Raw genomic sequence first — 14,655 nt, forward strand, 5'->3', positions numbered from 1 at the left:
GAAATAAAGAATAGATCATATTTAGAAATTTCTACTTTTTTAGATTTACTAGGGATTGAGCAAATGCTGAGCCCTTTATAAAACTGAGCATGAAAGTTAGTTAAAAAGTTGTTTAAATATCAGAGTTAAATAAAAAAATTTTTATTTCAGTTTCTATAATCAAAGTTCTATTTCTGACAAGCCTTCCACATTGGGGGTTTTACAAAATGAAATGAGACGTCTAATTTTTAAAAGCATTTTCTTCTAGTGTCTTTTTCTGAAGAAGAGAAATATCAGTTGCAAAAATTTGTCAATAAATCTTACCTTCTGGACAAAAGAGCCCATCGTCAAGTGTACTACAGTTTGATTGATATACTTCTGGCATATTGCTATGAAACACGTGTCACTGAAGGAGAAAAGAATGTAAGTGCGTGAGTGTGTGCGTGCTGGCAAAAATTACCGCCCTAAGTGATTTAATCTATATTAATGCATTACTGTGTTAAAACATCATATCTCCTGTCTAGAGTAAAACCGTCGCAGTTGCTACAGCCAGAGGGGCGAAAGTGTGTGTTGGTGGCAGGTACTAGCATGAAGGCATAATGCTTACTTGGTCTTTTTTCTCTCTCTGCATTGGTTTGTACCGAAAGCAGGGTGGAGAAGTCTGAGGAGTTAAAGCTGAGAGTATAGACTAAGGATAGCTCTCTCGTAGGAGATGACTAGCCAACAAAGAGGGCTATTGTCACAGTACACTTGGCCTTGGCAACTGAGTGAACTTTATCTACCCATCTATATTCTTTTTCCAAGTTATCAGTTAGTAGATGCGAGGCATGAGAGCGTTTCCCTCCTCCCCAAAATCTTAGCATTTACCTGCAAATATCCTGCAATTTATACAGCATGTACACTTCTAAAAAATTATACATGAATCAGATATTTTAAACTAGTTATTTCTTTTAAGTGATCTTTTTTAATAATATAGATTTTATTGCAGCTCTTCTTCAACTGCATTCAATTTTGTAAATGAAGAGCTTGACTTTTTTCTCACCTGTATTCCTGAGCATATATCAAAAAGAATGGAAAACCCAAAAAAGACTTTACAGTTAATGTGTACCTGTTTATAATTTTCCTTGCTTAAGGGATTATTTTTGACCTGAGTATGTTCTTTTCTCTTTTAAATTTGGACAAATACTTCATATCATTGAAAAGGAAAATACATGTGTGAAGAAAATAATTAAAATTTCCTTTAATTTCAGCCTTCAAAAATAACCACTATCACAAGGTGATATATATCTCTTTCTGGTCTTTTTTCAGTGTGCAAATGTATAAGTATGTATATATGTATTTACATTGGATCATAAAAGTTTTACTTAATCTGTTTTTGTCACTCAAAATCATAATGTTAGCATAATATTAGAATTAAAATTTGCTATGTGCCAAAGTTTTTGTTGTCATGATTCTAAAAATTTCTAAGGTGACTCTATTTGCATTTAACTAAAAAATGACTATTTGTATGTATCTAAGATACATTTTACTAATAATGAATATTTGTATGCCTAATATTCAAGGGCATAATGTAATTGAAAATGTGTTCTGTTTCTACTCATATTTTAAAGATACTATAATTAGAGAAAATGGTTTCTTTAAGAAAAATTGCTTTATATTATTGCTTTATATTATTGAGAATAATAAGAAAGTGTTAAGTTACATTTGATAAAATTTACCATTTTTGGTTCTTGTATTTGCATTTTTGAAATCACGAAGTCTTGCAGCTTTGAAACCTCATCTATAATTTACTCATTCCCTTGAAGCATTTTCTGAAGAGCCAAATTCTGGAGCATCTTTTTAAGTGTCAAAGACAACATTTCAATATTATTTTTGATTTCTTAGATTATTTATAGAATGTTGGAAGGCAACTAACTTATGTGAGGAGAACAGAAAATGAGGCATCATCACTTTGCTTTAATTTTTAGTTTCAGAGTTCTGGCTTTTACTTTTGTGTTCTGGTACTCTTATCAATGTAAAAGCTTTATTTTATAAAATCCCAAGGAAAGTACTCATCAACTTGTCCCCAATATCCTCTCCATTAGTAAAACAATTATTTTTCTACAGTTGTGAACACGTGTTAATTTTCAGACACTAAGACTCAGACACTATTTGAGTAAATGGATATGTTTGCTTTATTTTTACTTGTCTTTACCTCTAATATGACAGTACTTTTTTCTCCAAAACATATTAAGGTTGAATCTGCATGGAATATCAGAAAATTGAGCCCTACACTGTGCTGGTTTGAGGTATGATTTCCAGTTGCAATTGTTTAGATTTTGTTTGTTGAGTTACTTTTCTGGGGTCGTTATTGTTCATTTTGAGTAACTCAAGCAATTCCTTTACTTTTTTAAAGTGAAAGCATTATTTCTGTTGTTCTAATAAAGATCTGATTCCATTTGCTACTCTTACTTGGATCGTAGTATACTAATGAAGTGAGGTTTTAGAGGTTTAGAAGGGGGAACATAGTTTAGGGAAAGAGTGAAGACATGGTTTATTGGGGAGATGTAGAGGGTGGAATTTGATGCATATTTGTAAGGTGGTTTGTTTGGGGCCCAGAGCTGCCATTTATATGTGAAATGCTTAGCACAGTCCCTAATGGTCAATATTACCTCATTTATTCCTTTCAATAAATTTGTGAGGTAGGTACTGTCTGTATATTACAGGGGAAGAAACATAGATCATATAGTTAAATAATTTGTCTCTAGTCCTATGTTTAGTATCAAAGGATGGCATTTATAAATTTACTAGTTTTGAATAAACTTTGTGTATGAAAAGTTATTAAAAGTAGATGTTTTTAAAAAAGTGTTATTTTAAACATTGATAATTGTCTCATCAATTAAAACAACTAGGTATTTCTCTTTTCCAGCTTTAATCCTAGATATTGTACATCCTAAGTTGTAAAATCAAGGTTGTTTCTTGATATCAGTTTGTTCAAATAATAAAGATGTTCATAAGAACTGAAGTGGTTACATCATCAAAGAAGTTTACTACTCCAAGAGTGGTCTATAGGGCTGACAGCCTTGGCTGGGTAGACCTCAGCTCTTCCCCAGGCCCACTGAATCAGAGTCAGGTCAGGGTCTGTAGCCAGGTCTTCAGGTGATTTGTGTGAATCTTAAAGATGGGCAAACATTGCTCTTTAGGCGTCATTTGGCTTCTATAGATGGCCATGATCAACATAGAATTTAGGAACTAGTTTCACAATAATTGCATGGATTACTTATGTTAAAAACAAAGTAGTTGTTGGCTAATTTCATATTAAATTAATATTTAAAAATTAATATTAAAAAAACTACATGGAAATTCACCAATTTATGGTTTTACTTTGAAAACTTAATTTTGCTTCTGAGATAATTTAGAATTGCCAGACATGTTAATCTCTTAACTTTAAACTTTTATAAGCATTTTGCTTTTTAAAGTTCATAATTTTTTTTAGATAGTTTTTTCCCCCAAATGCTCACTATTCTTAATCAGCTCTCTCATTGTGCTAAGGATAAGAAATTATGATGCTTCCTTAGTTAATTTTAATTTTTAAGTTTCATATATGGGTTACTTTTTTTTTATACTGGCTTATCAAACAAAGGTTAAAAAACAATTTTTCTGGAAAATTGCCTTTCCCTAGTGTTTTCAGTAGGTTTTGAATAAGTTCTCGCTTCGATACCATTTAAGATAAAACTTTTTTTTTCTGCAGAAATCAGTAGTGCAGTGTTTTCTCTTTGTTAAAACAGTGAAAGCACATTACTCAAGTAAATATTGTGTATTACTCATGCCTGAAGCAAAACAAAAGTGAATGGGCATGGGGCAGTGAACATACTTCATTAATGAGTTCTGCATAGTTTACATATGGTAACCCGAATAGTCCTGAAAGACAAAAACGTGAAACATTATTTTAAACATCCTTTATGTGCATCTGTATTTTGTTAATGCCAGGTGTTTTAGATTATTTGCAATTCTTATAAGATTTTAAAACGTTTTCCTGCTACATATGTGATTTTAAGGAGCATTTGTGATATGCTGCTATAGTATGAGAAATTAAAAAGACCATGATTAAATATTTTATTGTAAGGCATATGAAGAGAGTCTCATTTCACGGTTTTACATTTCTCTTCTTTTTGTATTCATGATGATCCAAACTCAATTTTTAGTGGAAAGTAGTTTCTTATCTCATTGTGTACTCTTGTTTATGTAATATATTTTATGAAAATTTACTTATTTATATGGCACGTCACAGACTTGGACTAACGTTCACGAAATCCTGGTGTCTTTTGGAAGAAGAGTTTTGTGCTACCCATTTTATCGCCATTTCAAACTGGTGATGAAAGTCTACAGAGATACTATAAAGATCTTGCAACTAGGTAAGATATTGTTGTGTTTGCAAATTTGGGAGTGTAAAGAGTTATACATTTTTAGTCTGTGAAGCTGAAATTCTAAATAATTTCTCTCTATATAAAAAAGTAATGAAAATCATCCAAAATCCAACTACTTTTCCTCCCAGGTATATAAAGTAATAGTCCTTCTATATAGATGATAATCCCCTAGAGAAATGCTGAGGATGGGGAGAGTCAATAGTGAAGACAGCCACAGTTTTCCAAACCATGTTTTATATAGTGGATTGCATCATTCAGTATTTCTTGGGCATCTGTAATTTTCTAGGTACTATGTTAGGTCTGTCAGTATAATACTAAATAAGATAGATAAATTTCCTGTTCCTGTGACATTTACAGTTTTGTGATAGACACAGATGATAAATAAATAAGCAATTCCAATATTGAATGAGAAATAGTATGCTGGAGGAAGCCTAGGTTACTCTGGGATTATTTAGGAGGGGCCACCTAACTGAGACCTGGGATGTAGGAGAGGCTTTCCAGAGAGAAGTACAACTAAACTCTCAGGACCTTTGACTGTTACTAAATCCAGCCTGAAAAGACAAATACTTGCTAGCTTTAAGGATGTAGAAAATTCCAGGCTCTGAAAATAATTCCAAAGTGCTTATAACAGCATCACTGGAATAAGTCTATAATTTCTAAGGTAATGACTTTGAAGGGGGCAGCATCCATTTGTATGTATTAGTTCTGGCACATTTACTTAAAAGTCACTTTCGATACTTAATGGTCATTTCTTATATTCTCCCCTGGGGGACTCCCGTTATTCCTTTGTCCTTAAATAAATGTGCTTCTGGGAGCTTAGTTTTCAGGCTTCTGTATAAGAAGGGAAAAGAGAGGGGTTTTCTTCCTTCTATATCTAGGTGACTTCATTACTTCAAAGGGGAAAATTGCATCTCTAGTGTTTTGTCCTACCTAAAGGCGTGCCTCAGTTTCTCTTTGCTTCCTGTGTAGCCTGAGTAGCCTTCTTGCCCTGGGGTGGGGGAAAGGAGGGCAGTCAAGTTTTTAGTAGATTGCTCGAAAGTGGACATTAACTGTAAAAATGAGTCAGTTAAATGAAAGATACCAGCTGATTTAGACTAGCTGTTTTTTATTTTTGAGAGATTGTTGATTATAGGCTAGCAGAACTTAAACCATTAAGAAATCTATCTTTAACTTAACAGTGGGGGAAAAAAAACAAAAAAACTGTTTTGTTTCTTTACATGTTATTTCTTCCTGCCTTCCATTCAAGATATTTCCTGAATTGCTAAAATTACCTTGGAAAACCAATCCTCTATAAATGACTGATTTTTTGAGCTTGAGGAGTAATCAGTTCCATGTTGCAATTAATTTCTTGTGTAAGTCATGGTAGATTATCTGGGTATTATTCATAGATTCAAGTGGTGAGAATGTAGTTTGCAGTTGTCCTGTTACATCATGGCTGCCAGATGGAATATAGTGGCAAAACACACACACACACACACACAAGCTACTACTTGTTACTTTTTATTCTGGGACATAATCTAGTTCCCTGGATTTTATTGGAAAAGTAATCAGTTCTGTGATTGCCTAACCAAATATAAATTTGATTGCTTAGACTTACACTGTAATCAATTACTCAAACAGTTTTACTAGGGTCAGAATTGAAGTTTGGACAACTTTTCATCTTTATCAGTCTGACAAAAAATAGTCTTATCAGCTGTGCTATGATAGCAACAGAAATTTGAATTAACACCCCGAAGGCCTCTCTGCTAAAAATGAATGTGAACATTCCATAAACCTTATACAGTATGTTCTGTGGCTACTTTGGGCTGTGGTTAGTTAGTGCTGAAACAGGGCAGGATTGTCTAGAGTTTATGCCATAAACTGGATATGACAAGTTCAGGATGAGGATAGTAACCTGTATTTGTACAGGTGGGTGGTGCAGGGATACCATTACTGTTGCTAAAGAGTTCATTTGTTTGGACAACCTGTAATTTAAGTGAGGGTAGCTCTCATTTGGCACTTAAAAGGTTTCGCCTACTTGTAATTGAAAATGCAACCACAGGGATTACACTTTTTGTTAGAAAGATCAGCATACTGCTTTCATGGTTGAACGTAATGAATGACACTTTCCCCAAAAGAAATATTGATCTTACATGGGATGAGCTTCTAAAACCAATATAGGAATGCTTCCAAATCTATAGAACATGTATTAAAACTGATTGACTAAGATCTGAGTGTCCAAAGAGCCATGCATCTGCTGTACCTGGCTTCACCATAGCCTTCATAGGGACGCTTTACTGGGCTTTTGGCTATTGTCAGTTTTGTATTCCTCTTCTCACTACCTTCCCTCCTCCAAAAGACTGTACCTTTATCGCTCACTGCTGCTGTATGTTTACAGGACATCCTGCTTTGCCCCTTAAGTACTGAGTGTTTAACTCAGGATCTTATATGTGGAGTTACTGTCTCTGTAACCTTGAGGTGTGTGTTTGCCCTCCTTTTATTACTCTGTCCATGTCTTGCAACAACTTTCACTGTTGCCTCCCTGTTCCATTCTTTTGGAAGCATCATTAAACTACTATTAGTCAATTGAAAATAAGTGAAAAAGGGATAAAAAGAGAACAGGTTTTCTAATAGATCTTCAGATATTTTATTCTATTTAAAAGGAACATGGTTTAATACTTAATTAAACATTATTAGATTGATTGAGTCTTTATTTGTAGACTGTTATCTCCATTTCATTAATCTTTGTAAAGGCATCCCTCACTCTACTTCATACTGTTGCTCAACTGTTAAACGTATAATAATGAGACAATTACATCGAAAGAGTGGACAGGAAAAAATACCTTAGCCTTTTCTTCTAGATCCCCCTTTGAGCCCATTTTGTGGAGTCTTCCTTTTATTGCTTCTAGATGGAATAATAGACAAAAGTCATAATTCTATGACTTTTTCTGTCACTTTTAGATTACAAAAAGTTCTCTTCTCTAATTCTAGTAAAGAGGAGTCTAATTTCAATACTTAATATGGCTGCTTTGGACTTTATTAAAAAAAAAGAAATCTTCCATTCCCAGGCTTGGGACTGCCATAGGTGGGGAAGCCAGCAGTGGGGAGGCAGGCTGTGTCCCCTGTTACAGGGAAGTGGGGCGACAGGCCATGTCCCTGTTACAGGGGAGTGGGGAGGCAGGTCATGTCCCTGTTACAGAGGAGTGGGGCGGCAGGCCGTGTCCCCTGTTACAGGGGAGTGGGGTGGCAGGCCATGTCCCTGTTACAGGGGAGTGGGGAGGCAGGCCATGTCCCCTGTTACAGAGGAGTGGGGCAGCAGGCCGTGTCCCTGTTACAGGGGAGTGGGGTGGCAGGCCGTGTCCCTGTTACAGGGGAGTGGGGCGGCAGGCTGTGTCCCTGTTACAGGAAGCACGCTTGCTTCCAGAGCAGCCTCACCCGTGTGGTCCCCACCACCTGCTGCCTCTAGCTTCCTGCTGAGGTCGTTTAGCACACATGGGGGCAGACACGAGCCTCTGCATCGCACAGTGTCCATGAGGTGCAACTTACACTTCCAGGGGCTGGGTCTCCGGCATGGCAGGCAAGAATTCTGCCACTGAACGATCGTTGCGCCACCCCCAAGGGTTTAGGGTGACAGGGAAGCTCCCTCTTCTCTTGGTTTAGGGTGACAGGGAGGTTCCTCCTCCTCTCCCCCGTGATGGGGGCAGGAAAGCCCACAACACCAACAACTTTATCCAAAGAGATTTTCTGCGCCTCTTTGTCCTGGAACTCTTAGTGGTGAATATTGGACTACAGGGTCACAAAACAGTTTTTCCTGGTTCTGCAAATTACAGGTTGGAATAGGGAGTTTAGCGTCTCTTTTTTAAAATATGGGGACACTTGATAAATGTTTGGTCCTTTGTGAGCCTCACTGGAAATGAGTCCAAAAGAGTCCTGCTTTAATATGCTGTTAAGGTAGTAATAACCACAACTGCTGTGGGTTGACTGCTTTCAGGGTGCCTGTCTTCACTTCAGTTCTTTATCACATTTCATCTTTACTGTAATCCAGAGTAGCAGAGCTGATTTTTTTGCTTCCCCATTTTAGAAACAGAAGAGAGGCTCAGAGAAGCTGAGTCCCTTGCCCAAGGTCATACAGCAGTGGTTGGTAGAGCCTGGATTGGACTCCATGTCTATCTGATTCAAAGTCTTCGCCCTTCTACATATAGAAATAATTATAAATGAAATTATAAGAAGTCTGGAATTGACTTCAGAATAATCCAGATTGGGTTGGGGGAATACGGGTAGGATGTAGATGAAATGAGGGTGGCCATGAATTGATAATTGCTGTAGCTGGGAGATGAGTACGTTGGAGTTCACTGTACTGACCTATTACTGCACATGTTGTGATGATCTTTTTGTAAATAGTTATTTTTTCAGAAAAAAAAATCTGGGCTCTTTACCACTACATTATACTTCTGTGTTCCAAATTTACATTTACTCACCATTTTGTGGAAAACATTGTGATTGTCAGTCTGACAGTTGTATAAAACATTTTTTGGCTGATAAAACACAGGTATTTGAAGTGTTTTGTTTTAAGGCTAATAGAATCCTACCTTTCTTGAGTTTGAAGTCGGGTGAATAGTAGCTGCATGGCAGGCCATAATCCAAGAAACAGCTTTCGGAAGACTAGTTACTGTCACCACTTAAAAGCTGGTTTTACTTTAGATAATTAATAGCCCTACATATCAGTCATTAACTGGCTTAATAATCAATTTTCCAGAAATGACTGCTTTACTAACCTCTTCTGTAGATTTAATATAACGATCAATGTGAAAGAAAAGAAAAGAGGAATAACACCATATATAGGGCCAGGCTGATCTTTTTCTTTAAGAAAACGTCCATTCAAGAAATTGAGGTGTAGCAGGTGTATTGTGTGTGAACTCTGAGTCCTGATGAAACCTTGAAGATGAATTTATTTGTGGTGTTTAAATTCTTTTTATTCCAGAGTCAGTTTAGCACTTCTTTTTTTTTTTATTTTTTTAAACTTTCTTTATTGTATAATATAACATATATGCAAAACAAAGAAATAAAAAAGCAATAGTTTTCAAAGCATTCTTCAAAAAGTGGTTACAGGACAGATCCCAGACTATGTCAAAGGTTACCATATGATCCTCTCATATTTTTCCTTCTAGCTGCTCCAGAATATGAGGCTAGAGGACTTAAATACTTTTTAGTATCACAATCGACTTTTTTTCCCTTCTTTTTTTTGTGAACAATAACATATATGCAAAAAAGCTATAAATTGCACTTGTTTCTTTTTATTGAATTATAGAGGAGAGTATCCAGAATTTGGAAGACATAAAGATGAAATCACTAGGACTTTCCATTGAGGACGATTATCTTTATTTAATTTTAATTTTTGTAAGTTCTCAGTTCTGGACGTTTTGAAGAATTGTTAGGCCTTTTGATTTCTGCTTCTTAAGTTCAAAAAACTATTTCAAGATTTATTCAGTAAGTGTTGGTTGAGCATCAGCTATGCCAAGCTGAGTTGTGTCCTGGAGATAGAACAAGTGGCCACACTTTAAGGGAGATTAAAATTGTGGGGAGGCCACAAATGTTACACAACTACCCAGGTTTTGGTTCCTATTAATTACATTTGTATTAAGTTTCTCAAAGAAGATGTACAGCATCTTCTTTGGATGAAAATATAAAACCAGGGAGGCTGACTTGCACTTAAATCATTTGAGACATGTAACCTCCAATGGAGGAGAGGCTCTACCTTATTTGACTTATATTTTCAGCTCCTCCCCACAGTTCCCTAGCACTCTAAGGTGCTTGTTAATTGGCTGATAAGTTTACCTATTAATTTGTTCCTTCAACAGATATTTTCAGTACTACTATAAAGCTTTTATGTGCAAAGCACCCTGTGGATATAAAATGAACTAGGCCTGTGTACTGCATTTGGGGAGCATCAAAAAGAGAAAATGCATAGTAGACAGTGGTGAGTGCCTTATAAGAAATTCAGATGAAGTATTTAAAAAAAGGGGGAAGTTGGTGTTTCACTAGGAATTCAGGGAAAACTGTGGAGAATGTGGGCTTTGAATCCAGACCTGAGGAATGGAGAGTATTCTGAACTTTGTGAGCAGATGGCATGAGAAAGTTGATGGGATAGCACAGTTTTGTCAATGAAAAGTTGATTTTTGGAACCAGATAATGGAGACTCTATATGGTATCTGAATCAAAGATTTGCCATAAAACTTCTAAAAACTAGTTCCATTCCTATCAGAGTTAACTGGTCACCAGCATTTATTTCTTTACTTCTTTAATGTTATCACTTAATTCCTCACTCCCTATCCAAGAGATGATAATTCTTTCTGCTTTTTTCCTCATTCTAAATTTTAATTTCCTAGTTAATTCCCTGTAGCTGGTATAATGTTTCTAAGAATCGCTCTTTCATAGTGCTTTCAGAAAATTTAAATAGAATGGAATTCAAGTCAAGTTTTGAAGTGCTGTTTGTAGTTGTTTTTGCTGACCACTTGTATACCAACTAATCCAAGAATGGAGAGCACATCAGTGGACAGCAGCAGGAGTTACCCTTGCAGAGAGAACTGCAGCTGAAATTCTAGAAAGGCAGAGTAAGACACTGCTATGCAGAATCCTAACAGAGCCCATCCTTGGCCCCGTTCTTCCTGGATTCTCCTTTCCATGAGACAAAGCAAACTCCTTTTGCTCTTGTCTGTTCCTTAGAACCCAAATCTATCTTCCTAATCTCTTAAATTGGTGCATTCTTTCCACTTACATATTTCCTTTATTACCCAGAGCATTTCTGGGTTTATACATGTGCCCCTGTAGAGAAGGATATTGCTTTAGAGCATATACATTAAAGGGTGGGGGGAATGAAGTTCTAATTATCTCCACAGAATCCCTTTTCCTCTTAATGATCCTGCTAATCATAAGTATTGTTAGTCACTGAAAAATTTGAGATCACTATCATGGAAATTTCTTAATTGCATTTATATAAAAAATTATTTGTCCTGGAGCATATGCTGTAGGTGCAGTATTTCCTGTGTGGTTTGCAAGTAATAAATTGCCGCTTAATGGCCACGAATGAGTGACAGCTTGTGATTATTTGGCTGCAAAAAAAAAAGCACTTAAATATTTTTAAATGACAGTGTTTGATGAAAGTGTGAGTTATATAGTAATGCTTACTTGTAGATGATGTCTGGAAATCAGCTGACCTCTTAAATTTACCTGTATATAACCAATTGAAATCTGACTTGGATTTCTGTACTGTTTACTTAAGAAAGGTTTTGTTAATTTTTGCAGTTTCTGAACTGAACAATATAGAAAAACCTAGAAGGTTAATTACATGATTTGATATTATGGCTTTATAAAAAAAAAGCTTTTTAAATGAATTAAAGTTAGTTTTGATGTTAGTTTTATGGATCTGAATTTTTATGGAAGTGACTTCAATTCTGTTTTCTATAAGTAAAAGTATCAAGGCAGAACATTGTATATATTTGAGAGAAAGTTGGGGGCAACAGAAAAAATTTTATTTGCCCTCAAGTAACCAAGGTCTTATTGCATATTAACATTGAGGCCTATGTGAAGTAAATTGAATAGTACTTGTCTGTTATCTGGAAAATATGTATGAATTATATTTATGCAGTTCAGTTACTTTAAGAAGTTAATATTGAAAAATAATAAGTGCAGACATTTATTCAACAGACACAACTCAAATCTCTTCTCTGTGCAAGGCGTTACAACAGATTTGGTGAGAACTATAATAAACGTGACTTAGTTTTAAATCTTCAAGAGTTTAATGTGTTACAGGAGCAATAGGACAAAAGATAAGAGACACAAGGTAAGTATTTATAAGATAAGATACAATGGGGAAAACATTTTAACTGCTGCCAATGTGCCAAATCCATTCTGTATAGCCCACAAACTAAGATTGAAGTTCACATCTTCTAAATGGTTGGAAAAAAAATTAAAAGGATAATATTTCCTGGCATGTGAAATTCAAATTTTAGTGTCTATAAGTAAAGTTTTATTGGAACACCGTCGTCCTCATCCACTTATGTCTTTGTCCATGGCGGCTTTTGCACTATAATGGCAGGATTACATGGTTGCAACCACAACTGAATGGCCTACAAAACCGAAAGTATTTACCATCTGGCTCTTTATAGATGAAAATTGCCAACCTCAAAAAATTCCCAAGGGTTGGAGGAGAGTCCTCTCATAGTAGCTGAGGTCTTTGGCTGCCTCCCATCCCAAATGTGGCTGGCATTGAAGGATAATTTCAGCTATTTCCTCAGTCCTCCCCACAGGAAGAGATGTCGCTGATCCAGTCAGATCACTCTGCCTTGGGAGGAACAAACTGAAATGCCTACTTGGCGGGTAAGAGTGAGGACAGGAGGGTTTAAGAAAACAGGGGAATAATGAACTAAGGCTAGGAATAGAGTTTTTGTAAGGTAGTACAAATGGTCTTTAACATATGAAAATACATTCAACCTTACTCATAATAAAATAAATGTAAAATAAAACTGCACTGTGATACCACTTCTCAAAAAAAAAAAAAAAAAGTAGATTCAAAACTCAAATACTGAAACACCTGTGAAGCATCTTACCTTGGCTTTCAAGTCAGTGCATAATTCCTGTTGCTTTTTCCTATCTTTTGCCAATGTGCTCTCCATTTCATGAGTTGCACAGGCCTCAGCAAGGGTCATCACAGCCTTCTGAATAAACTCTTTCCTATTCTTATTCCAATTTGATATAAAGATCCTTCGCTGCTCCCTAACAAAGTTATATTGGTCACAATATTGCTCATGATCAACCTGCAAAGATAACAGTAAATACTTATTATGTTGTCATTGTGTTCACATTGTGTTACATTGCTATTATTGTAAGTAAATGTGTATTATTATTTATCATTTTCACTGTGAAAATGAGTCTATACTTTATGTCATAATTTAAAAAAATGAATACAAAATTATAACAGATGATTTTGAAAAATTGGGGCAAGCAACTTCTTAATAGTAAATGCAGGAACTAGGAACCAGAAAGCTTCTCTCGAGTTCTGAGTATGTGCCCAGCTGGTGACTGAAGACAAGTCAATTAATCTGTATAAGTCCTCGATTTCCTCTTGTAAGATGAAGTTAGACCATGTAACCTCTAAAACAACTTTTACTTCTCTATATCAACAATTCTATGAGCAGAAAGCAATGTTTTCACTTATATGCAATGTTAAATACTCCGTCTTTAATCAGTTTTGGTATGTTAACAATTACTTCAAGGGTTTAATTTGACAATATGCTAATAAACAGAAAATTGTGGCAATAAAAAAAAAAAAAGAAAACAGGGAGAAATGAGGCCTGTATGAACTAGGGAGCACATGTGCCCCATCTATAGCCTGTCATTGCATGTGGATATGCAGGACAGGCAATTTGGGGACTTTTTTTTTTAATTTGGGGACTTTAAAAATATATATTTTTATTGACAAATCTTCGCACACATACAGTCCCTACATGAGGTACAATCAGTGGCTCAGAGTGTCATCACGTAGTTGTGTGTATTCATCATCATGATCATTTTTAGTACATTTGCATCACTCCAGAAAGAGAAATAAAAAGAGAGAAAGAAAAAACTCTTACATTTTATACCCATATCCCTTACCCCTCCCTCTCATTGACCACTAGTATTTCAATTTATTGGGGACTTTTTAAAAGAAGTAGAAAATAATCATCTTTAATGTAAAGTTTTTTTTATGTTTAAATATGAGCAATGAATACAAGATTTTAAATAATACTGTATGAGCATGTCCTGAGAGCCCGTCAGTCTGTGAGGGCCCCCAGTTTTTGATTTCTGCTCCGAAGCAAGCTAAGTGCCAGCCTGCCTTTCTCACATCTTCTTGGACCTGCCAGTTTCTAGATGCAGTGAGAGTTTGAGATTGTGGGTCTTGGCCTACAGCCCATTCCAATACAGGTCAGAGGAAGGAGGTAGGGGATGGCCTGCATTCTCTAAGGTAGCTGTGGCTAGAAAGCCTTAAAAAAAATTAAGACAAAAACATTTTTTTAAGGCAGTTCCCTTATCTCTCTTTTGACTTACTTGCACTGTGACTCTTGTCAGTCAGAACCTAATGAAGGGTGGGTATGGGGAAAGAGGTGGAAGATTCCAGCACCACACTTCACTCTGACCCCTCAAGGGAGGAGGTTGACAACAGGAAGCAATCAGCAGAGGCCTCATGAGTGAGGTAGTGGTTGTTATTACTTAAGGAAAGAGAAGGATTTAGACAAACAGATGGGGGAGACGAGTA

At 35.9% G+C, this 14,655-nt stretch overlaps 1 protein-coding gene across 3 annotated transcripts in view; it reads left to right on the forward strand.

Annotated features, from left to right (window-relative positions):
* SHQ1 (SHQ1, H/ACA ribonucleoprotein assembly factor) overlaps positions 1-14,655 on the forward strand; it is a 105,497-nt gene that overhangs the window by 37,117 nt on the left and 53,725 nt on the right. For 2 of the 3 annotated variants that reach the window (XM_077128693.1, XM_077128692.1), the window contains exons 7-9: positions 248-402; positions 2,214-2,267; positions 4,250-4,373. The exons of the other annotated variant lie outside the window; for it this stretch is intronic. In XM_077128693.1, the coding sequence (XP_076984808.1) occupies positions 248-402; positions 2,214-2,267; positions 4,250-4,373 (333 nt within the window). The remainder of the gene's footprint in view (positions 1-247; positions 403-2,213; positions 2,268-4,249; positions 4,374-14,655) is intronic. 3 annotated transcript variants of the gene reach the window in all.

This window comes from Tamandua tetradactyla, chromosome 15, assembly GCF_023851605.1.
Source record: "Tamandua tetradactyla isolate mTamTet1 chromosome 15, mTamTet1.pri, whole genome shotgun sequence".
Classification (NCBI taxonomy): domain Eukaryota; kingdom Metazoa; phylum Chordata; class Mammalia; order Pilosa; family Myrmecophagidae; genus Tamandua; species Tamandua tetradactyla.